Source organism: Dasypus novemcinctus, chromosome 7 (assembly GCF_030445035.2).
Source record: "Dasypus novemcinctus isolate mDasNov1 chromosome 7, mDasNov1.1.hap2, whole genome shotgun sequence".
NCBI lineage: Eukaryota > Metazoa > Chordata > Mammalia > Cingulata > Dasypodidae > Dasypus > Dasypus novemcinctus.
Genome location: NC_080679.1, coordinates 56248614 through 56274064, shown reverse-complemented (window position 1 = coordinate 56274064; position 25451 = coordinate 56248614). Strand labels below are relative to the sequence as shown.

The window sequence follows — 25451 nt, the reverse complement described above, 5'->3', positions numbered from 1 at the left end:
ACTATTTTACAGGATGACAAAACATTACTTCTCTGAGAAAGTATCTGCAGTCTACCTTCCTAATGTGAAATAAAACCTAAATTTTCTCATTTCTTTTGCTTTCATGCATCTATTTTACTTATATATAAATGATATTTTAACCATGGAAAAATGATGCTTCCCAACTGTAGAGATGGTTATCTTATTTAGTAATTTTCCTTATTTATATCAAATTGTCAATCTTTCAAATTACTTCACAAAACCTTTTGCTGATTGACTTAGTAAGACCTTTATAGAACATGACTTTACAAGGATAAAAGATAGGTTAATTCAATGATTGTTTTCTAGCCCCTCCTCTCCTCTTAAAAAAAAAAAAGAGGTTTCATGCTAAAATGGATTAGAATGGTACATTACTTAAATATAATCAATTTATTTCTCCCTGAAAGAGTGGGCAAGAACCTACTTTCAAAGGTGAATGAATATGAAAACACTGTGTTAACTGATCGCAGAATTCAGGGAATTACTTCATTATTACATAAAGTTCAAACAGTGTAATTACAACATTAGCAAATTCAATTTAAGACAGTATTTCCAAAGGAACAGATATCATTGGGATCTATTTTTAAGTACCTATTTATTTTGTCCATGTGTTCCTCAAGAATGAAAGGCTTGTCTTGATCAATCTTGGACTGTGAAAAGAAAAAATCTTTTAAACAATTTGAATTAATAAATCCTTTGTGTGTGTGTGCTTATTTCTTAACAAATCTTTTTAAAGTCTGTAAAAATCTCATCATATTTAATGACACTCTTTGTAACAAGATTATCCCCTTCAGTGAAATTACATCTAATAGTCTCTCATAAATAACTACCACCCTACGTTCCAGGTTGAGAATGCTATGTATTGCCCTTGACTAGCTCTCCAAAGTGTTGAAGGCAAAAAAGACATTCTCTTGTTATGTACATGTATTTATGATATATCTATATATATATATTATTACAATGTATGAACAAATTTAAGGATGAAAAGTCATTCTGCCCAAATTTCCATCCGATGCAGAAAGTCCTACCACATTCCTGCAGCACTCACCTCTATGGAAGGAGAGAAAACAGTACTCAGGAAGGAACTCACAAGTGCTTGAACAATTATAATATTTCACTGTTCTTTTTAAAATCCTGTACTGTAATTCTAGGTAATCCCTCTTTCACAATACAGCACAATTTTGTGTCCCCTTATAATCCAGATTCTTCTTATGAGTCATTCCTAAAGTGTGGAACACATACTTGCAGCTGCAGATATGGCTGGATCACAGCAAAGAACAGGCCTACAAATAACTTTGTTTGTTCTGGATATAATACTTTTACTAATAGGACTAACCCTGAGTTAGTCTGGGGCAGTCCTATTATGCTGTGGATTTACCCTAGTTGCAAATAATTAAAACTACCTCTTTTTTTTTTAATTATTTTTTAACCTGTGTCATCATAGGCTACATTTCTCCCACCCTGTACTTATGAATTTAGTACCTTGGACTCAAGTACAAGGTTTTCACTTATCCCTATTAAATGTCACACTGCTATTAAACAGATCACTTTAAACCCAAAGGGATTTTTAAAATCCATATCCTTTTATTTAACTTATTATCCTCAGTTTCAAATCAATTTAATCAAAATGCTATCTATATTCTCATCCAAATCACTAAGAAAAGGTCAAGATGAATTTTCCTGCAGACTAGTATCTACACATTTAAAAGAACTCTTTGAAAACACCCTTCAATCCCCACACACTATAATTCATCCCATAGTTACTAAACTTGAGAACATGAGAAAGTGCTATATTCTTTCATAAAATCTGATGAATGCATTCATATTCACTGTGCTGAGCATTCATCAGGCCCAATTAATCTACATACTCATGTTCTTCATTATGGGTAATTTTCTTGTACTATTTCTTTAAAATTTCCTATCTTCTCTGTTTCTCTCTAACTGAATTTCTAATAAGTAGATACTTTATTTCTTGGAATAATACCTTCTAATTTTCTCTCCATTTTTCATCTTATCCTTTTTTTACTCTTAGAGTTTTCCTCAGGCATCTATTAATCTATCTGTTGTATCTTTTTTTCCATTTTTGCTATCTTTTTTACTTTTTTAAGAAGTTCTGGGGCTGGGGATTGAACTGGGGACCTCATTATGTTGGAAGCTGGCACTCAACCATGAGTCACATCAACTTCCCGGAGTTGGCTTTTCCTCTTTGTTTTGCTTGTTTGTTTGTTTTTCAGGAGGCACTGGGAACCAAACCCAGGACCTCCCATATGGGAGGCAGGTGCTCAACCACTTGAGTCACATCCACTCCCCTCTTATTCTTTAACTACTTCTCTTTATAACATCTATTCTTGTTTCAAAGGTGAAATAATTTTCACTTATCTGTCTCTTCTTTAGATCTATTTATCTTTGTGGATTTATGGGTTTTTCAAATTTTTTATCATGCTTTTTAGTGGGATTTTGGGGGAAGCATGTATTCAAACCATCGTGTTTAACCAGCATTTTTACAGATCCCTAACTTTTACAAGAAAATTTAAGTTACTCATGATAAGGAGTTAAATACTAGAATACACTTTATTATACATAGAACTGTCCTGGAGTGTTACTTTAGTAGCTCCACAAATAGTGTTCACATTGAACCTCCATACAGTGTTGTAAAAAGCCCTTGGAAGGGCTGATCATAAGCAATGAGAAGACAGGCTGTGCAGTTCCACAGTAGTAACAACTGTGAAGCACGGATCCTCCCACCAAACTATAAAGTGCAATTGCAATTACTACATAAAACAAACTACAGTATTTGCCAAATTTAATTTTTCAATTACTTGTTTTGCCCCAGGAATTAAAATCTGAGGTTAAAATATTGACTAGATTACCTTCGTATGGTAAGTTTCTAAGACATCTGCAATATTTTCTTTTGAAGGAGATTTCAGGGCCAACAAATCTTCTTCTAATAAGCCCAACTACAGGGAAAAAAAAAGGAAAGCAGACTTGAAACTCTATAGAAGCATAGAAAACTTCTTTTTTAGATTGTGATGCTCTCTTTTCAGCTGAGCCAGTGAAGGAAATTTTTAATGACGTTGAATTCACACACATACCTACACAGCAAATGGTGCCTTGCAAAGAAGGGTTACAAATGGAAGAAATTAAGAAGAGAGACATTCATCTTAGCTTGTTTTTCTCTACCTATCAAGCACTTGGAATGTGTTGCTACAACCATAAGATATGGGTTATATATTTTAATTTCAATGATAATTGCCACAAGTGCCTGGTAGCTACTGTACATAGTGAATGCCTAGCTCTAGAATATAGTCCCACCACCCTTTCCATCTATATTCCTTACATGCTTGCCTTGTGCTTCCTCAAATGGAAGTTTTTACTCATTCCAAAACAGTGCTAAATGCTTTCCTGCCCTCCTTGTTTGCTCATTAAATATTTCCTCTACCTATAATGCCTTTTCCTAAAAATTCCTACCTATAAAAATTCTGCTTCATGTTAGGTCCAGCAGAACCACAATCTCTAAAAACCATTGTGTTTTTTTTTAACTTTTTATTTTGAAATACTTTCAAAGTTACAGGACAGTTACAAATAGAATACAAACCCCGTACAGAGAACTTCAACATACCCCAACCCACCTAGATACGCAGATCCATCTATTTTTAACACTGTGCCACATTTCCCTTATTCTATCAATCTATCTACTAATGTATATTTCATGCTCTCTGAAAACTTAATATTGCCATGTACACTTCCTGACAAGGATATTCACTTATGTAATACCTAAAGTAAAATTATGAAGCCCAAGAAATTTAATATTGATATAAAGCTTGCAGATTATTTTCTAATTTTTTTCATATATCCCAATAATGTTCTTTTGAGCCTTTTTTCCTCCCTTGTCAAATCCTGCCTAGGTTTATATATTGCAATTAATTGTCTTGTCTCTTTAGTTGCTCTTCTTTTTCTGCTTTTTTAATTATGGGAACAAACTTTCCCCTATCAACCATTCCTAAGCATACCATTCAGTGGAACACTCACAATAATGCAGGACCCTCACCATTTTCCATTACTAAAATGTACCCATCTCCCCAAACAGAAGCTGTATACCCTTTATGCATTAACTCCCCATTCTTTCTTCCCCTTTCCCCACCTGTCCCTGACAACCTATATCTAACTTCTGTCTCTGTGAGCTTGCATATTCTCTGATCGTATCTTTGTAGTTACCATGGGGCTTAAATTTAACATCCCAAATCTATAAAAGTCTCTTTGGCTTTGATACCAACTTAATTTCAATAGTATATACAAACTATGTTCCTGGACTCTCTATCCCTGACTTTCATATAGTTTTTGTCACAAATTGCATCTTTATATATCATGAATCCAAAACCACTGGCCATCTATGAGGTTTCTGGGAAGCCAGCTTTATCCCACAATAATAGAGCGCATGACCTAGGACGTGCCAGTTGGTATATTCCACCCACCTCTGCCACCCACTTCCACAAGGTTCAGGGATGATATAAACCACTCCGATAAGAATGAGTTAAGGCAGTTGAAGCAGACAAAAAACCCAGGTCTTTTGATGGGAATTCTGAATAAAACCACCTTGAAGTGGGTATGCTGTCACGTGTAGCAGAGGTGTCCCAACAATTACAGTAATGTCATTCCCATTGATTCAACCTACTGTTTAAAGCCCAGGCTGTCTGTCTGCATATTCTTTGCCATATACTATCCAGTGCTAAGAAAAATGGCACACTGCTGAAAGAACTTTTAAAAAAGACAAATGGCATGTGTCTCTTGCAGTAGATATGCTTTAGAAAAGTTATGACTATATTTTATAAATGCAATTATTTTAAATGCACTAGGGAAATTCCAACCACGAGAAGTCCTCAAAATTGTTTTCAAAAATAAAAGTCTACATTTTTGTACAAATTTAGAACTTTATATATTAGACCTTCTTAAAACAGGCATTGCTTTTTTAAAAAGACTATTCATTAAAGAATACTGACTGAGGGAAGTGACTGTGGCTCAATCAGTTGGGCTCCTGTCTATCATACGGGAGGCCCTGGGTTCACATCCCGGGGCCTCCTTGTGAAGGCAGGCTCGCCTGCACGCTGCGGAAGCTGCCAGCCCAGCGCCGCAGAGTACCACCTGGCCCACAAGCACCATGGAGTGCCACCCGGCCTGCAAGAGCAGCAGAGAGCCGACTCAGCAAGGTGACGCAACAAAAACGGAGAGAAGCAAAAAAAAAAAACACAGAAGGGTGCACAGCGAATGGACACAGAGAGGAGAGAGCAAAACAAGGAGAGGGGGGAATAAATAAAAATAAAATACAGACACAGAAGAATGTACAGCGAATGGACACAGAGAGCAGACAGCACACAAAAAACCACAAGGGGCGGATAAAAAAAAATACTGACTGAGTATATAATATATGGCAGGAAAAACAGCCTTGAATACAGGTATTATTACTTTCATATTACATATGAGAAAACTGAGGATTAGAGAGCTCAAGGTTACACAGTTAAAAGCAGTAGATCCAGGATTCACACCCACATCTACGAAAAACATGATTGCAACCACTCCTTATACTGCCTCCCCATATAATACTGGTTATCCCAACCACACAAAAGCACTCAATCAAGTAATCACCTTTTCAGAATCTACAAAGTGTGTAGCAATTCCTGCTCTCTGCACATCTCTTCCTTTTAGTCTGAATCCTGTTAATGCAAGGAAGTAACCAAGTTTTCCTTGCAGTCGTGGTAAGAAATAACCTCCACCCACATCAGGGAATAGTCCTGTAAATTAAATGTAACAAAAAGGTTTACCAATAATTCAAATGAAAAAGATGAATACAATAACTCTCTTTGCTTAAGCTCAGATAGCTCTCTCTAGGGCTGAACCAAATTTTTAAAATACTATTAAACTAAGTACTATATAATACATACAATATCAAAAAAGACTTGCTATAAATTTTGTTAACTTATAATTTGAAATATTTCAAAATCTTATTTCTATAGAAGTCAGTAAACTATGTGTTGACAGTATTTTGTACCTTAGATGTACTCAGTATATATCTAAATTTTTCACTATTAATAGCTTTTTAAGACTATGAAGTATGTAAAAATTGAACAGAAAATTATTTTCAAATGATAAGCACAGGAAAAATATGCATCATCTAAGGGTTGTAATATTATGGGAAAATTTACTATTCCATTCAAATTATCTACTTTTCAGAAATTGAAAGACTTACGCAATAATATTAGTTCTACTAAATGAACAACGTACGTAATAAAATCACTTACATATATTCTTTTCTTAACCATTAGTATTTTTTAAATTCTCTTACTCTCTCTACTGGTAACAACTGAAAATAGTATTCTATGCAAATAATTGCCAGTGCAGTACTTTTGGTCTCTGAGGGTTCCATAAGCAATCGTAACCCTGTAGTTTTATAATCCATAGATCTATTCTAAAGTTGCTTCATTTGATGCAGTTAAGATGAAAACAAAAGCACTCACATTCCCTCCAGTTCTACTGAAAAAGTTCCTAGAATTTAAAAGTTAGCAAAATTTTGGGAATGAAGTTCTGATATATACTACAACACAGATGAACCCTGAAAACATTATGCTAAGTGAATTAAGCCAGAGACAAAAGGACAAATAATGTATGATTCCATTTATATAAAACATCTAGAAAAAAACAATTCATTGAGACAGAAAGTAGAGTGTAAGTTACTAGGGCCTAGGGGTGGATATAAATGGGAGTTATTGCTTAATGTGTACAAAATATCTGTTCTGGGTGATGAAAAAGTTTTGGTAATGAACGGCAGTGGTGGCAGCACAAAAATTTTGAATGTAATTAGTGCTACTAAATTATGCACTTAAAAATTGGTGAAATGGAAAATTTTGTTATATATATACATACATATATATATATATGTGTGAGTGTGTGTGTATATATATATACACACACACATATATAAAGAGACTTTAAGAGCAGCCAGAGGGGGTAGGAAGGAAGACATTTACAGAGGAACAAAGGTGAAGATGACAGCAGATTTCTTATGAAAAATAAATGAGAAGGCAGTGTAGAAATACCTTTAAAGTACTAACATTTAAAAACCTATCTACCCAAAATTCTTTACCCAGGTCTCCAAGCAATGACTTCAGCCAGCTTTCACTTTAAAAAACTAGAAAAAGGGGGTCAAGATAGTGTCTGAGTGAGTGCATCTCATAATCTCTCCTGCAAAGAAGCGGCTGAGTAGGGTTGGAGTCCTGCTGAATCGGGCTGTTTTGGGAGCTTGCAGGGCAGGAGGTGTCTGGACGCCGATTTAGTGGGACGGTGACAGAGGAGATTCTTGCAAGAGGTAGAATTTTGGGTCTCTTTCACGGAGGTCGGGGCTGTGAGCGGGACCCTTCCCCCTCGGGCTAGCGGCCTGGAGGCAGCGATTCCTGAAGGTTTTGCTGTGCTGGGGAGTTCCCAAGCCCTGAGTGAGCTGTTTTGGGGGCCTACAGGGTGGGAGGTCTCTGGAAGTTGATTTGGTGAGACAGTGACGGAGGAGATTCTTGTGAGAGGTGGAATTTTGGGTTTCTGACACAGAGGTCAGAGGTCTGGCTGGAGCCTCTCCCCCTAGGGCTGGCAGCCAGGCCGCGGAGACCCCTGGGATCTTTGTTGTGTGGGGTATTCCCAAACCCTGAGCGGGCTGTTTTGGGGGCTTGCAGGGCAGGAAGTGTCTGGATGTTGATTTGGTGAGACAGTGACTGAAGAGATTCTTGTGAAAGGTGGAACTTTCAGTTTCTGACACGGCGGTCAGAAGTTCTAGGTGGAACCCCTCCCCCTAGGGCTGGCGGGCCATCCAGGGCAGTCCATGAAATCTTTGTAGTGCAGCAGCGTCCCCAGCGGGCTGTTTCAGGGGCTCGCAGGGCAGGAGGTATCTGGATGTCGATTTGGTGAGACAGTGACAGAAGAGATTCTTGTGAGAAGTGGAGTTTTGAGTTTCTGACACAGAGGTCAGAGGGTGCGGGCAGGACCCCTCCCCCTAGGGCTGGCACCCAGCTGCGGGGATCCCTGAAGGCTGTGTTGTGCTGAGGTGCTCCCAGGCCCCCTGTTAACTGGATGCATGGTTCCCAGGTCTGAATCCCCTAAACCCTGGTGGCCCATGCTCCAGAGACTGACAAATCTTGAGTCTGCAGTGTCACCGACTTCCCATCCTGCCCTGAGGTCCATCTCAGGGTCCATCTGAGGTCCTTGATTACCTTAGCACTCAGCATTTGTGTTGTTTTTTTTTTTTTCTTGTCTTGGTTGCTAATAGTGCATCGTCTCCTGGTCTTTTCTCCTGTTTTATCCAAGGTCCTTCTTCATTTATTTAGTTTTTTTTCTCCTTTTCTTTTTCTTGCTTGTTTCCTCCCCTTTTATTTGCCCACCCCCTTTTCCTCTTCTCTTTTTTTTTCTTTTCTCTCTTTTTCTTCTTATTTTATTCTATTTTCTTTATATAATAGGTGCTGCATGGAGCGCTTCGCACTTGCTGTGTTTCCTCATCCTCCATTTCCTCTTTTCCGTGTGAACTGATTTTGGCCACCTACACTATCCCCTTTCCCCCACATCTTGCCATCATCCATCATCTACTGTTTCTCTTACATTCCACCTCCTTCTCTTGGGCCCCCAAATTGTCTGACTTTTAATTTCTAATACCTTTGATCTGTTTTTTTGTCTTTTATCCACTCTTGATAATATTGTCTTTCTTTTCTCTTTCCCTTTCTCATGAAAACACTGGCTTTTTAATTCATACTATATTCCTCCCCATATTCAGTTGACTGTCTCATTATAGGTACTCTACTTACTGCTATAACCCTACACAACTTACATGAGTCTAATACCCATTCTCCCAGATCTCACATTGTTGCTCTCTTAACATTTATTACCAATACTACTTTATACATTTTCTTTTCTTACTCATTTTGCTTTCCCTGGCCCTAATATTTTCCTTCAAAGTGAACTTACCCAGCAACAAGAAAATAGAGTAAGAAGAACAAAGTGTCAAAGAGAAGACATAACATTTATGCACGAACAACAACTAATTAATCCCCAAGACTAGACAAAGAAGCTAAGGAACTGATTAAACCCGTCAAGATAAAATGATGACCAGACAGCAACAAAAAACTACAAACCAAACCAATAATCAGGAAAACATGGCTGAATCCAATGAACAAACTGAAAACCAGGAAGGGGAGCAGAACATTGGACAAGTAATTAAAGATCTCAAAACATATATTAGAGACCAACTTAATGAAGTAAAGGAAGAGATTAACAATATGAAGAAAACACTTGGAGAGGAAATTGCAATTGCACACATACGCAAAAAGATAACAGATATGATGGGGATGAACACACACACAGTTCAAGAAATAAAAAATACACTCTCAGCAAATAGTAGCAGATTAGAAAAGGAAGATGAGAGAATTAGCGGTGTGGAAGACAGTACATCTGAAATCAAACAGATAGTAGAACTGATCGATAAAAAGATCGAAAAAAATCCAGCTAGGACTTAGGGACCTGAATGACAATGCAAAACGCACAAACATACATATTATAGGCATCCCAGAAGGAGAAGAGAAGGGAAGGGGTCAGAAGGAGTGTTGCAGGAAATAATGGCTGAAAAGTTCCCAAATCTACTGAGAGAGATGGATGTACATGTCCAGGAAGCACAACGCACCCCAAACACCATAAATCCCAACAGGCCCACCCCAAGACATATACTTGTCAAATTATCCAATGCTCAAGACAAAGAGAAAATTCTAAAAACAGCAAGAGAAAAGAGAACCATCACATACAAGGGAGGCTCCATAAGATTAAGTGCTGATTTCTCATCCAAAACCATTGAGGCAAGAAGGCAGTGGTATGATATAGTCAAGGTACTAAAAGAAAAAAATTTCCAACAAAGAATACTCTACCCAGCTAAGCTAGCATTCAAAAATGATGGTTCACAGATAAACAGAAATTGAAAGAGTATGCCAACAAGAACCCTGCCCTTCAAGAAATGCTAAAGGGAGTTCTGCAGGAAGAAAGAAAAAAATAGGAGAGGCAGAGTTGGAGGAGAGTGTAAGAGCAACAAAAAAGGCAAAAAGAGAAGGAAAAAAATAAACAAAATATGACAAACACAAGTCCAAACAAAATATGGCTAACATAAATAATTCCTTGAAAGTAATAAAGCTAAATGTCAACAGATTAAACTCACCTGTCAAAAGATTCAGGCTGGGAGATTGGATAAGGAAATATGACCCATCTATATGCTGTCTACAAGAAACTCATCTTAGACCCACGGATTCACGAAGGTTGAAAGTGAATGGCTGGAAAACAATCTTACAAGCAAACAATAACCAAAAAAAGGCAGGAGTAGCTATATTAATATCAGACAAAATAGACTTTAAATGCGAAACAATTGTGAGAGACAAAGAAGGATACTACATATTAGTGAAAGGGACACTCTTTCAAGAAGAATGAACAATCATAAATATTTATGCTCCTAACAGGGGTGCCTCCAAATCCGTGTGGCAAACACTGGAAAAACTAAGTGAAAGAATAAATGCCTCTACAATTATAGTGGGAGACTTTAATACATCACTATCAACTTTGGACAGAACATCTCAAAAGAGAAGCAATAAAGAAACAAAAACTTTGAACAGTATATTAGAGGAGCTAGATCTAATAGACATATACAGATCATTAAATACAGCAGGATATACATTTTTCTCAAGTGCACACGGATCATTCTCCAAGACAGACCCTATGCTAGGCTACAAAGAAAGGCTCAATGAATTCAGAAAGATCAAAATCATACAAAATAACATCTCTGACCACAGTGGAGTGAAGCTGGTAATCTGCAAGGCCCAGATTTCACACCAAGATATGGAAATTAAACAGCACACTCTTAGAAAAACAGTGGGTCAAAGAGGAAATCTCAAAAGAAATTAATAACTACCTTGAAACTAATGAAAATAACACAACATACCAAAACCTATGGGATGCAGCAAAAAAATCAGTATTGAGAGGGAAATTTATAGCCATAAATTCATACATCAAAAAAGAAGAAAGAGCCAAAATTGAAGAACCAACTGCATATTTGGAGGAGGTAGCAAAAAAACAACAAAGTAATCCCACAGGAAGAAGAAAGAAAGAACAAAGATAAGAGCAGAACTAAATGAAATAGAAAATAAGAAAGCACTTGAAAAGATAAACAAAACCAAGAGCTGGTTCTTTGAGAAGATCAATAAAATTGACAAACCCATAGTGAGACTAACAAAGAAAAAAAGAGAGAAGATGCAAATACATAAAATCAGAAATGAGAAAGGAGATATCACCACTGACCCCACAGAAATAGAGACTATCATAAGAGGATACTTTGAAAAACTATATTCCAACAAAAATGGCAATTCAGAGGAAATGGGCAAACTCCTAGAAATACATAAGCAGCCTATATTGATGAAAGAAGAAATTGTTGATCTCAACAAACCAATCACAAGTAAAGAGATAGAATCAGTCATTAAAAACCTCCCAACTAAGAAGAACCCAGGGCCAGATGGCTTCACAGGTGAATTCTACAAAACATTCCAGAAAGAACTAACACCCATCCTGGTTAAACTCTTCCAAAAAATCGAAACAGAAGGAACATTACCTAACTCATTCTATGATGCCAACATTACCCTAGTACCAAAGCCAAACAAAGACACCACAAGAAAGGAAAATTACAGACCAATTTCTCTTATGAACCTAGACGCAAAAATTCTCAACAAAATACTTGCTAACCATATTTAACAACACATTAAGCGAATTATACACCATAACCAAGTGGGATTCATTCTGGGTATGCAACAATGGTTCAACATAAGAAAATCAATCAATGTAATACAACATATAAACAGAATGAAGGAAAAAAATCACATGATTATATTTATAGATGCAAAAAAAGCATGTGACAAAATACAGCACCCTTTCTTGATAAAAACACTGCAAAAGATCAGAATACAAGGAAATTTTCTGAACATGATAAAGAGTATATATGAAAACCCACAGCCAACATCGTTTACAATGGTGAAATCCTAAAATCCTTCCCCGTAAGATCAGGAAAAAGACAAGGATGCCCACTATCACCTCTTCTATTTAACATTGTCTTAGAAGTACTTGCTCGAGCACTGAGGCAAGAACCAGATATAGAAGGCATTCAAATTGGAAAGGAAGAAGTCAAAATTTCATTATTTGCAGATGACATGATCCTATCCATAGAAAACCCTGAGAGGTCTACAACAAAGCTTCTAGAACTCATAAATGAGTTTAGTAAAGTCGCAGGTTATAAGATCAATGCGCAAAAATCAGTAGCATTTTTGTACACCAATAATGAGCAAGCTCAGGAGGAAATCAAGAAACAAATACCATTTACAATAGTCAATAAAAAAATCAAATACCTAGGAATAAATTTAATTAAAGATGTAAAAAACTTATACACAGAGAACTACACAAGACTGTTCAAGGAAATCAAAGAAGACCTAAATAAATGGAAGAATATTCCCTGTTCATGGATAGGAAGACTAAATATTATTAAGATGTCTATCCTTCCAAAACTGATCTACACATTCAATGCAATCCCAATAACAATCAACACAGCATTCTTTAAAGAACTAGAAAAATCAGCTATGACATTTATTTGGAAAGGAAAGAGGCCCCAAATAGCCAAAGACATATTGAAAAACGAAATTGGAGGAATCACACTACCTGACTTCAAAACATACTACAAAGCTACAGTAGTGAAAACAGCATGGTATTGGCACAAAGAGAGACACACAGACCAAATGGAACCGAATTGAGAGTTCTGATATAGATCCTCATATATATAGTCATGTAATATTCAATAAAGCCACCAAACTCTCTCAACTGGGAGAGAATGGCCTATTCAACAAATGGTGCCTGGAGAACTGGATATCCATATGTAAAAGAATGAAAGAGGATTATCATCTCACACCTTATACAAAAATCAACTCAAGATGGATCAAAGACCTAAATATAAGAGCCAAGACCATAAAGACTTTGGAAAGCAGTGTAGGGAAGCATCTACAAGACCTTGTAATAGGAAATGGCTTCATGAACTTCACACCAAAAGCACGAGCAGCAAAAGAACAAATGAATAAATGGGACTTTCTCAAAATTAAAGCCTTCTTTAATTTGTCAAAGGAGTTTTGTCAAGAAAGTGAAAAGAGAGCCTACACAATGGGAGAAAATATTTGGTAACCATATATCTGATAGGAGACTTATAACTTGCATATATAAAGAACTCCTATATCTTGAAAATAAAAAGATAAACAACCATTTAAAAAATGGGAAAAAGATTTAAACAGATACTTTTCCAAAGAAGAAATACAAATGGCTAAAAAACACATGAAAAAATGCTCCAAATCTCTAGCTATCAGGGAAATGCAAATCAAAACTACAATGAGATACCATCTTACTCCCATAAGATTGGCAGCTATGAAAGAAACAGAAGACTACAAATGCTGAAGAGGATGTGGAGGAATGAGAACACTCCTCCATTGCTGGTGGGAATGCAGAAGGATCCAGCCATTCTGGAGGACAGTTTGGCAGTTTCTCAAAAAACTAGCCATATATTTGCCATATGCCATATAATGCAGAAGGATCCAGTCATTCTGGAGGACAGTTTGGCAGTTTCTCAAAAAACTAGCCATATATTTGCCATATACCCAGCAGAACTGAAAACAAGGACACAAACCAATATATGCACACCAATGTTCATAGCAGCATTGTTCACTATTGCCACAAGTTGGAATCGACCCAAATGCCCATCAACAGATGAGTGGATCAATAAAATGTGGTATATACATACAATGGAATACTACTCGGCTTTAAGAACAACTACACTACAAACACACGTGATAACGTGGATGAATCTTGAGAACCTTATGTTGAGTGAAGCGACCCAGGCATTGAAGGACAAATACTACATGACCTCACAAACCTAGAGACTGGAAGATAGGCTTACAGGAAATCGGGGGGTAGAGGAAGGATGTAAGCTGACATCTACATGGGTGAAATCTATGATAAGCTGGAGGTAAGTATATGTACAAGGAAGGGATAAAATGGGGGCATAGGGTTACCTTTAGGTGGGGCTTTGCGGGATTGAGGGGGGCTAGGGATGGTCAGATGGGTAATACTGCCCAAGAAATTGGGGAGAGGGTGGGGCAACACACGAACATAGGAGATTGTCAGGTTGAGACAATCTGAGTATAATGCTCAGGTTGAGAGTATAATGCTGAGAAAACCTTTTCAAAATATAATTAGGAAAGTTAACTGTTTAAGATACTGAAAGGGGATAATCTGATGTAGGACAAACTCCTAGGGAATACCTCAATGCTCATTTTGCCAGAGTGGGTCATACTATTGGGTAGAGACCCATATAATGAGAGTGAAGGTATACCCACATCCTGGGGAGGACTAATGCCATCAAATAGAGGGAACTGTATCTCTCAAGAGAAATGGTGGCTCCCAGGGCATTAGGGCAATTGAGCAAGTCAAGCCCTCAACATTGTTGCAAGTATCTCTAAACATAGCTCCTTAAGAAATGAAGATTGACTGTCACTGTGGGCCCCAAGGGGAGGGGGAAATAGATATTGAATAGATGGAACCAAAGTAACTGTGAGGGCAATAGAAGTGTTTCACAAGAGTAGACAAGGATGGATATAAAACATGTAATATTACACCAAAAACATATAGGGGACGACAGACTAATAATGTAAACCATAATGTAAAACACAGGATAACTAAAAATTTAGAAAATCATATAGCCTAAAGTATAAACCACAATGTAAACTCAAATGTTACCTTGCTTGAAAGCTATTGTCTCAATATCTGTACATCAGTTTCAGTAAATATGGTATGAATATGTTAAAAAATTATCGCTGTGGAAGGGAAAAGGTTTTATATTAGATATGTGGGAGTACTGTATATTGTATATATGAATTACTGTGATCTATAGCTCTTGTGAAGAGAAGCTTAATAATTAGGAAAAAAGAAAAGAAAAAGATAGGACGTAGAATTTTTCCAAATCAATATGTACTCTATATCTAACCTTTAAACTCATCGCTATATTCCATTTTACTATTAAGGGAACCTGGCATTATATTGGGCTTCACTTTTCAGGAAGTTTTGGATCACAGAGTGGTTCAACAATGGCAGCTGAGGAATAGTGGTATGGGATGTTATTGACAGGGGACATATGGTTGACAGGGAGTTATACAGGGCATGTGTCTGGGGTGCATAGAAATGTTTGGATATACTCATAGTAGAAACAATTAAAAACAACAGCTGCAGGGTGCGGGGTTCCTGGCCGGGGGGGCTCTGTCACAGTCCCTAAAGGAAAAGCAACAATCCCCCAAGTGCAACAGCAAAGACCAAAAAAGAAGGAAGGTCCAACAATGAGCCCTTGATACTAATGACTATGCTTGTGAGCCTGTGCACCTGAAATAAGAACAAGGCCTAGAGCTGTAGAGTGCCTAAGAGTTCCCTCCAGAGAGCCTCTGTGTTGCTTAAATGTGGCCAGTCTTGAAGCCAAACTCAGCATGTAAATGCGTTGCCTTTCCCCCAGCGTGGGACATGGCTCCCGGGGATGAGCCTCCCTGGTGCCGAGGGATTACTACCAAGTACCAGCTGATGATGTAACTAGAAAATGACCTTGAATAAAAGGGTCAACTTGGACCAGCAGAATATCCCTGTCTACATATAATAACAGGAGTTAAAAATGCTTTTTGACCTAAATTAAGCGGGAAATGGAAAGGACAAATGAGTTTATATGGCTATGAGTCTCTAAAAAAGAGTCTGGAGTTTATCAGAGGGGTTGCCCTTATGCACACCTCAGCACACCTCAGCAGAGTCCCAGAGACAGATAAAGTAGATACAACCCCAGGTATTGGTTCTTCTGAGGGCAACAGAGACCCACAGGTTCTATGGTCATGGCAGACAGAGTTCAGTGCCATGTCAGTTGGCCCTACTTTTGAGTTTGTGTTTCTGTGATGGAGCTGGACTCAGATGTGATCTTTGTTCACAAGCCTCTCCTGTTACTTTTACCGGAACTGTAGTTGGTGCTGGGGTTTAATATATACCCAGGGGACCTGAATCTCTGGACTGACCATGTGATAGCCAGGCCCTGAGCCTCAGCAGACTTCAGCTCCTACACTCTGGTTTACTGGACTTAACCCACTCAGCTAACATGGAGTTGAAGAATGTCAACCACCACATCATGGAGCCAAGAGTGCCTACAACTGAAAGCAGGAGGATTGCATCCAACATCCATGTGGAATCTAAGCCCCCTCTTGTTACAGATGTGTAGTGGACACAACCATTCCAAGATACACAGGATGGAGGAATAGAGTATGGATTAGAGTGGATTTACCGATAATCTATTCATGAACTATTGTGATTAGTAATCGAAGAAAATTTGGCATCAGTGTGGAGAAAGTGGCCATGGTGGCTGCTGGGGGTAGGGAATGGGAGGAAGAGGAGATGTGGAGGCATTTTCTGGACTTGGAGTTGTCCTGGGTGATGCTGTAGGGACAGTTACCGGACATTGTATGTCCTCCTGTGGCCCACTGGGTGGAACGTGGTAGAGTGTGGACTATGATGTGGACCATTGACCATGAGGTGCAGCGGTGCTCTGAGGTGTATTCACCAAATGCAATGAATGTCTCATGATGATGGAGGAGATTGTTGTTAGGAGGAAGGAGAGGGGTGAGGCGGGTGGAGGGTATATGGGACCTCATATTTTTTTTATGTAATATTAAAAAAATAAATAAAGACAAAAAGGAAAAAAAAACTAGAAAAAGAACAAAGGAAACCCAAAGTAGAAGAAAGGAGATTATAATAAAGATCAGGGCATAAATCATTAAATAAAAAATAAATGAAACCAAAGCTGGGTTTTTGAGCTCAATAAAAGTAACAAACATCTAGCTAGACTGATCAGCAAAACTGGGAGAAAACACAAATTACAATATCAAGAATGATAGCTCAAGACATGACTATATATTCTACAGAGGTTAAACATAAAGGAGTATTATAAACAATATCATGTTTCTAATTGGACAAATTCCTTGAAAGAACAAAACTACCACACTTGTACAAGAAGTTAATAAGTAACTTTATAGTCTTATATATACTAAAGAGGATGAATCTGTAGATAAGAATCTTCCCACAAAGAAAACTCCAGGCCTAGATGGCTTATCTGGTGAATTCTACCACATACTTATAACAAAATAATACCAATTCTACGCCTTCTTCCAGAAAATGAAGCAAGGATATTATGAGAAAAACACAGATCAATTTCCTACATGAAAATAGATGCAAAAATTGTAAATAATATGTTTGGAAATCAAAGCCATCAATGTATAAAATAGATAACACATCAAATCAGCATGGGGTTTATGCTAGCAATGCAGTCTTAGTTTAATATTGAAAAACCAATCAAAGTAATTTATCTTGTTAAACTAAAAGAGAAAAACCAAATGATCATGTCTTTAGATACAGAAGAAACACATGATAAAAAGCAAAATCTATTACACCTCCTAATAAAAAGTCTTAGGAAACTGAAATAGAGAGAAACTTCCTAACCCTGATAAAAGGTATCTATGAAGACCTACACCTAACATCATACTTAATGGTGAGAAAGTAAATGCCTTACTCTAAGATCAGGACCAAGGCAAGAATGGACACTCTCACCACTTCTAATCAACATTTTATTGGAGGTTCTAACCAGTGCAAAAAGACAAGAAAAATTAAAAAAAATAAAAATAAAAAAATAAAAGGTATCCAGAATGGGAATTGTGTTCGTTAGGATTCCACAGGTCAGGCTGCAAACTGTAAATGGCTATGGAGGTAACAATGAATTTCCCAGGAGAAGCAGGTTGGGTGAAGTAGACACAGAAATTCCTCTGATTGTTGAAATCCTTAGCTCTGGCTTTAAGACCTCCAACAGATTGGAGGAAGAATAGTCTCTCCTTGCTGAAGGAAATTCCTTTGCTGTTTCTAGATGTAATCAGCCATAGATGTAATCAAATGACTAATGATTTAAATCCACAAAATACCCTCACTGTAACAATTATGCCAGTGCTTGCTTGACAAAATAGACACCATAACCTAGCCAAGTTGACACATGAAATTAATCATCACAGTCCACCCCTTGTTAACCTGGCATCCATATACATACCTTAAACTGATGTGGGCTATGGGTGGAAGGCTCTTTGTCTCTTCAGAGATAACCTAAGCTGAAGGCTGTGGGTGTGAAACGGTAAGAGGCTGCAGTCCTGCCCTTAGGAACAATGGCAACAGGCTCCAGTCCCAAAACAGTTTAACAATGCAAGGGCTATAAACTTTAAGTATTTAAGAGAAATGCAAAAAGTAAATATGCTAAAAGCTTATCTAGAATATCTTACCTAAGATGTGGAAGAGATATATGCTAATTGAAGCCTATTGAGAACTGAAACAAAGGGACCATTTGGCCTTTCCTCTCTGTATAAAAGACGTTTGAAAATCTTGTTCGGGGCTCGGGATTCAAACAGAAGTTCCCGAGTCCAGCCGAGTCCAGCCGGCTGTCAATAAACCATTTTTCCTTCTCAAAATCATTCCTGAGTCCTGGCCTCTCTATACTCAAATAATTGAACTCTCAAATTCTACAACAAAACCACACATAATCTCTAAGTAAAGACAATAACACAGTCATACTTTTATAGGAAAGACAAATCCATATCCAAAGTGTCTATTCCTATAAGAACTGAATGTTAACCCTTCCATAATGGAAGTGGCCTAATGTAATCAACTTGCCACATGTAACTGGCTGATCACCTTCAGGTACATGCTTCAGCCATTCACCCAAACAAACCATTAGAGCCCTTTCTAACCCCTCTGAATCCACAATCTCTTCTTAGAGGGCCATATCAACAAATTCAGCCTGATTCAAATTTACGTTCCTTTCATCATCATCCCAAATGCTTAATATCCATTCTAACACTTATTCCTTGATTTATGACCACATAAACTAGAAAAATCTTGCAATTCTTTTGGAGAGTAGCATCCCTCCTTCATGGGTCACACCTTGTTTTTCATCTTTTGGAACCTGTTGGGACTTCAGTCTAGTTATAGGTCTGGAAGAAAAGAGGGATGGTGGGGGTGGATCATAAGAGGAATTAACAGTGTCTGGCAAGCCAACTTCTTCAAGGCATTCCATCGCAGTTTCAGCTAGTGAAACAGGGTTAAATCTCTTCAAACAGAGGCATGAAGACTGTTTCTTCAGGAAGGCAGTTACAGGTTTATCAGAGATAACAGGGCTAATATCTTCAGGCGGAGGCTGATTCCTCAGAACAGACCATTACATGTTTATCTGGCAAAGTTGATGAAGCAGAAGCTAGGAGTTCAATGTCTTCACCATCATCATTATCCACCCATATGTTTCCATTCCAATTTTCAGGATCTTATTCCTTCCCAATTCCTCATTTTAATAACATCCTGCAAGGTTAGGAATTCAATTTATACTGAAATTTAGCTGCTTGCACAGTGAGACTCTGGCTCTGGTTTTCAGAAATCTAAAGCATGAAGCTACAAAAAATAATAGTTCCTTTCATGGCACACATAAAAACTTTCATGTCCTTCATGCTGCACTTGGGCTAGCAATTTTAAGCACTGAGCTCATCCTTTCCTTTAACAACTTCATTCAGCGTATTTTCAGGAAAAATTAGCCAACATCATTATACTTTTTAACATCACAAAACTCTTCTAAGGTATCAAATACCTCACCAAGAGTTTTGCCTTTTATAACCATTTGTGTAGGAGTATCCAATGGTGATATTTTGGGAATCTTATGGACTATCAGTGCCCCCTGGCTCACTGGAAATAGAATCATTAGCACCTTTTAATTGACACATATAGACAACTGACAGAGGTATAAAGGTAATTCAGTGAAGAAACAATAGCCTTTTGAACAAATGTTTGTATCTCCATTTACAAAATAATGAGCTTTGATCCATACCTCACACCATATATACAAATTAACTCAAAATAGATCATAGATGTAAATGTAAGAATATTTTCCCCTAATAATCTTTTTATGTAAAGTAACTACAGTGTTAGTATCTCCAGGTAAATATTCTTGCTTTTGAATACATATATAGTTACTGGGTTAATATAAACTTTCAGGTATCTTCCATTTTAATTTCTTTTTTTTTTTTAAAGATTTATTTATTTATTTAATTCCTCCCCCTCCCCTGGTTGTCTGTTCTTGGTGTCTATTTGCTGCGTCTTGTTTCTTTGTCCGCTTCTGTTGTCGTCAGCGGCACGGGAAGTGTGGGCGGCGCCATTCCTGGGCAGGCTGCTCTTTCTTTTCATGCTGGGCGGCTCTCCTCATGGGCGCACTCCTTGCGCGTGGGGCTCCCCCACGCGGGGGACACCCTTGCGTGGCACAGCACTCCTTGCGCGCATCAGCACTGCGCATGGCCAGCTCCACACGGGTCAAGGAGGCCTGGGGTTTGAACCGCGGACCTCCCATATGGTAGACGGACGCCCTAACCACTGGGCCAAAGTCCGTTTCCCTTTAATTTCTTTTTAAAAGTTCTTTCATAGCTATATGGCACAAATTCCTTCAAAAAGAGGATATAATCTGAAATGTATTAAAAGAAGATGATTTTAAACATAATTATGTCGCTAAATCCAAAAAACTGACAATACTAAATGCTGGTGAGAATATGAAGCATCATTGTTGATGGGAATGCAAAATGGTACAGTCACTTTGGAAGACAGTCCAGCAGTTTCTCACAAAACTAAGTATAATCGTACCACATGATCTAGCAATTGTGCTCCTGGGTACTTACCCAAATGAGCTGAAGCTTATGTCCATACAAAAACCTGCACATGAATGTTTATGTAAGTTTTATTCATAATTGTCAAAAATGGAAAGCAACCAAAATAACCTTCAATAGGTGAATGGATAAACAAACCGTGGTCCAGCTACACAATGGAATATTATTCCATGATCAAAAAATAATAATTATAAGCTACAAAAACACAAAAAGACATGGAGAAATCTTAAATGTATATTGCTTAATGAAATCAGCCAGTTGAAAAGTCTACATACTTTGACTCCAACTATATGACATTCTTGAAAAGGCAAAACTAGAACAGACAATAAAAAGATCACTGCTTGCCAGGGGTTAAGGGCCGGGGGAGGAGGGGATGAACAGGTGGTGTACAGAGTGTTTTAGGGTAGAGAACCTATTTTGTATGATACTGTACTGGTGGAAACATGATATTATGTATTTGAAAACCCAAAGAACTGGGGGAGAGGGTGTAGCTCAGTGGTTGTGTTGTGGAATTTAAGAGAAGTTCAATTATTTGAGTATAGAGAGGCCAGGACTCAGGAATGATTTTGAGAAGGAAAAATGGTTTATTGACGGCCGGCCGGACTCGGGAGCTTTCAGTTTGAATCCCGAGCCCCGAACAAGATTTTCAAACGTCTTTTATACAGAGAGGAAAGACCAAATGGTCCCTTTGTTTCAGTTCTCAATAGGCTTCAATTAGCATATATCTCTTCCACATCTTAAGTAAGCTTTTAGCATGGACTCCAGACCTTCTAGATAAGCTTTTAGCTATTTACTTTTTGCATTTCCCCTAAATACTTAAAGTTTATAGCCCTTGCATTGTTAAACATTTCCTGGGACTGCAGCCTCTTACCGTTCCACACCCACAAGCCAAACAACTTAGTTATCTCTGAAGAGACAAAGAGCCTTCCACCCATAGCCCACATCAGTTGAACACCTGATTCACATGTACGAAGTCCTGGGTTCAATCCCAGGTATGTCCTAAAAACAAAACAAAACAAAACACACCATAGAACTGTACAATTTAAACAGTTAACCCTAATGTAAACTTTGAACTTTAGTTAATAATGTATCAATATTGGTTTAGCAATTGTAAAAACATATCACACTAATAACTAATGCAAATGTTAGTAATAGGGAAACAGTGAGTGGGGGAGAGAAGGGTGATATAGGAACTCTCTGTACTATCTTCAATTTTCTGTAAATCTAAAACTACTCGAAAAAATAAAATCTATTAATTTAAAAAGTAAGAAAAAAAATCATGAAAATTTTGGTTTTTTACCTATTGATGTTTCTGGCATTGCAAAAAGAGTATTTTCAGTAGCCACTCGGAATTGCCCATGGACTGAGAGACCAACTCCCTAGAGAAATAAAGCAAACATTTTTATTTTAAAATACTGTAACATATTAAAAAAACAAATTCACACACACAATACAAGTAAATTATCTTTATATACCACATAATTTCAGAAGAACTTATTGGAGGAAAAAAAAATATATTCCTAATATGTGGAATAGATTTATTCTAGTTAAGACAATTTCTATCAGTATCCTATGTTACATTTCATGTCCTACTTTCCCATTTCCCTCTCATTTCAAAATAGATGCAGCATCATAGAATACTGATTCTTTCAGAATCACCGAGAGTTGCTTGTTAATAGAACCAATAATTTAAAAAAACAAAAAACAAATACCACACACAACCAGCAACTGGAGTTCTAGCAAACTCCAGTAGTTTTGAATAGGTTTTATTTATTCATATATTTCATCAAATGAAATGAGGAACATCATTTTTCTCAGATACAACATTTAATAAGGCCAATAATATAACACTTAAAGTTGCTTACTAAACATAAGTTTTGGAAGATTTAGTTGAAAGTCTATCTCTGCTTATTGAATGTCACTGAGAAGTGCAAACATAAAGTTATCTTTTAATACCAAAAACATATTTGAATAAGAGGGAATGAGAAGTACACACATGATGAAAAGAAAGGTTATGATAGTGATCATAACATAAGACAATTACAGTCTTTTCACATTATTCAGAACTTCTATTTGCTCTTATTGATTCTTCTCATTCTTAATCCTTCTTTTTAATCAGTGCACACTGTCCTTGCCATCGTAGTTAAGAGTTAAAACATGTAAGGTATTTGGAACAATGCCTAGTACTTAATAAGTGTTCTATACATGTTGGCTAAATAGAAAGTCCTTCATTTCTGAGTCTGATTCTTCCAATTTTTTATTACAATGGCCTCAACTCTTTCAAGTGTGCATAGACTGAGGTCAGCCATTTAAAAGTTCTTAAAAATTTTAAACTTTTGGCTATGAAAATATTTGGAAACACAGGAAATTTCCTATAAATTTTATGTTCTATAGGCTAGGCTTAAATTTTAAGTTAAAGCTACAAGGTTATATACTCTCTATATAGGTAAATATGATTATGTTTTAGGTATTCTATTAGGGCTCGGTCAACTGAAAACATTAACCAAAGTAGACAGCATATACTTCAAGACTATATGAAATCTTACAAATTCTCATAAAATAAAACATTACTAGCTATATTAATAATTTCTGGTATTATTTTAAGAGCCCTTGTCTCACATTCTCCTCACCACTTTATCATATTGTAAACCGAATGTTATTAATGTTCAGCAATGTTTTGATAAAATAGAGGCTTTTAGAAGATTAGCAGGTTTCAGACTATGTTTTATTGAGCCCTAGGGTTCAGAGAACTGCCTCAGTCTGGGGATGCCCAGCCGATAGATCTCCAGGCCTCACTGCTTGACTCTTTCAATCAGAGACAATTATTATCAATTTGGTATGTAACCCTTCAGATTGTTTTCCTATGTATCTCTTATATTTGAACAAATGTGTATATTTATCTGCATATTATACACACACATACAATATCCAAACTCTATTCCATGGCCTGCAAGGCCCTAAATAATGTGAACCCAGCCTCTTTCTCTGACTTTCTCTCCCACCACTCCTCCCCATGCTCATCCACCAGTCATAGGGCCTTGTGCATTACACTGAAACTTCAAATGTTTACAATTTCAATTATTTATATAATCTTAAAAAAAAAGACAGACATACTAGAGAAGGTCATTGCCTAGCCCATCCCTGCCCTTTCTCTAAGGGAATCTGCCCTGCCCGGAGACTTTGCCCATCTCCCAGCAGAATGAACTAGGGATGGGCTTTGGATCCAAGGACCAAATTGAGGTTGACCAGAATCCTAAGGCCTGGGGAGCAAAAATGGAAAAACTGAACTAAACAAGGGTTTTCCTCCTAGGTATTCAGACTAAAACACAGTGGAAGCTGTTAGTTGATGATAGGCAATGAAATTTAAAGTGAAATTTCAACTGTAGAGACTACGACAGCCAAGTGAAAGTAAAAATTATGTGAAATTGGGACCAAAAAACTGAAAAGGAGGGAACTTGTACAAAACAGAACGCAAAGCAAACATTAAAAAGAAGCAAAGACAGATGAAGAGAGAAAAAGCAAACATACTACTTAAACCTACTTTAAGGACATACGTCAAGTCCAATTTTCAAGACGACTAGCTACACCGCTGTTTTTGTCATTTTGATTCCTGTTTGAACCCTGCTCTTGTCATATTTCTAAATTTGTAACTTTTGTTTTCCTTTTATCAAATCATTCTCACTAAGGATTTATCAGTTTTAATAGTCTGTAAAGACAATTTTTACCTTTGCTGATCATCTCTACTTGTATATAGTTCACAAATCATTTATTTCTATCCTAAATTCAAACACATGGAATTTTCTAGTTATCATTCCATTACTGATTACTAGCTTAATTCCACTGGAGCCAAGAACACATTCTATAAGACTAATCCTTTGAAACATTTTGAGACTAATTCTATGGCCAACTTTGCTAAATGTTCCATGTACACATGAAATGAACACGAATTTGAAGTTATTGAGGCATGTTAATTGTGTCAGGTTTATTAATGTTCAAATCAGGTATTGCAGGTAATATATATGTACACATATTTAGCATGTCTCTGTTTCATCTGTTACTGAAAGAGATGTGTTAAAAATCATCTCCTATGATTGTGCTTTTATTTCCTTTCACAGGGCTTTCCATTATTTTTGCAAGATGATTTCAAATGCTTGAAGATATCACACCAGTAGTTATTTCAGAAAGGCAGAGGCTGCTCCCAGTTTTAGTACTCATATCATATTGTATGCTATGGACCTCATTAAATAATTCAGTTCAGTTTGATAAACAAGTAATAAACTGAGTTTTAGACAAATACCTATAAAGAATCTTCCTGCCCTTGATACAACAAAGTGAATTTCAGAATCTGACTCTAGCAATCTTAAGAGGGTGAAAACATGAATAGAGCTTTAGAAACACTTAACTAAGCCTTAGCTGCTAGGGGAACAAAATTTTTAATTTAGGGCTTTGGTTTGGGCCCCTAAATGCTACATCTTAGGAGTTGGCCTATACTTAGAACTGCCCTCATCTTCTCATCTGAACTGAAGCCCAGCTTCGAATGCTTCC

General features: G+C 37.2%; 1 protein-coding gene across 4 annotated transcripts in view; it reads right to left on the bottom strand.

Moving 5' to 3' along the window:
* The window catches only part of HIBCH (3-hydroxyisobutyryl-CoA hydrolase), a 126653-nt gene that overhangs the window by 32651 nt on the left and 68551 nt on the right, over window positions 1–25451 (bottom strand). For all 4 annotated transcript variants that reach the window (XM_004452546.5, XM_058300498.2, XM_071216218.1 and 1 more), the window contains 4 exons: window positions 22207–22285; window positions 5659–5804; window positions 2889–2975; window positions 610–668 (listed from right to left, as the gene is read on the bottom strand). In XM_004452546.5, coding sequence (XP_004452603.2) covers window positions 610–668; window positions 2889–2975; window positions 5659–5804; window positions 22207–22285 — 371 coding nt within the window. The remainder of the gene's footprint in view (window positions 1–609; window positions 669–2888; window positions 2976–5658; window positions 5805–22206; window positions 22286–25451) is intronic.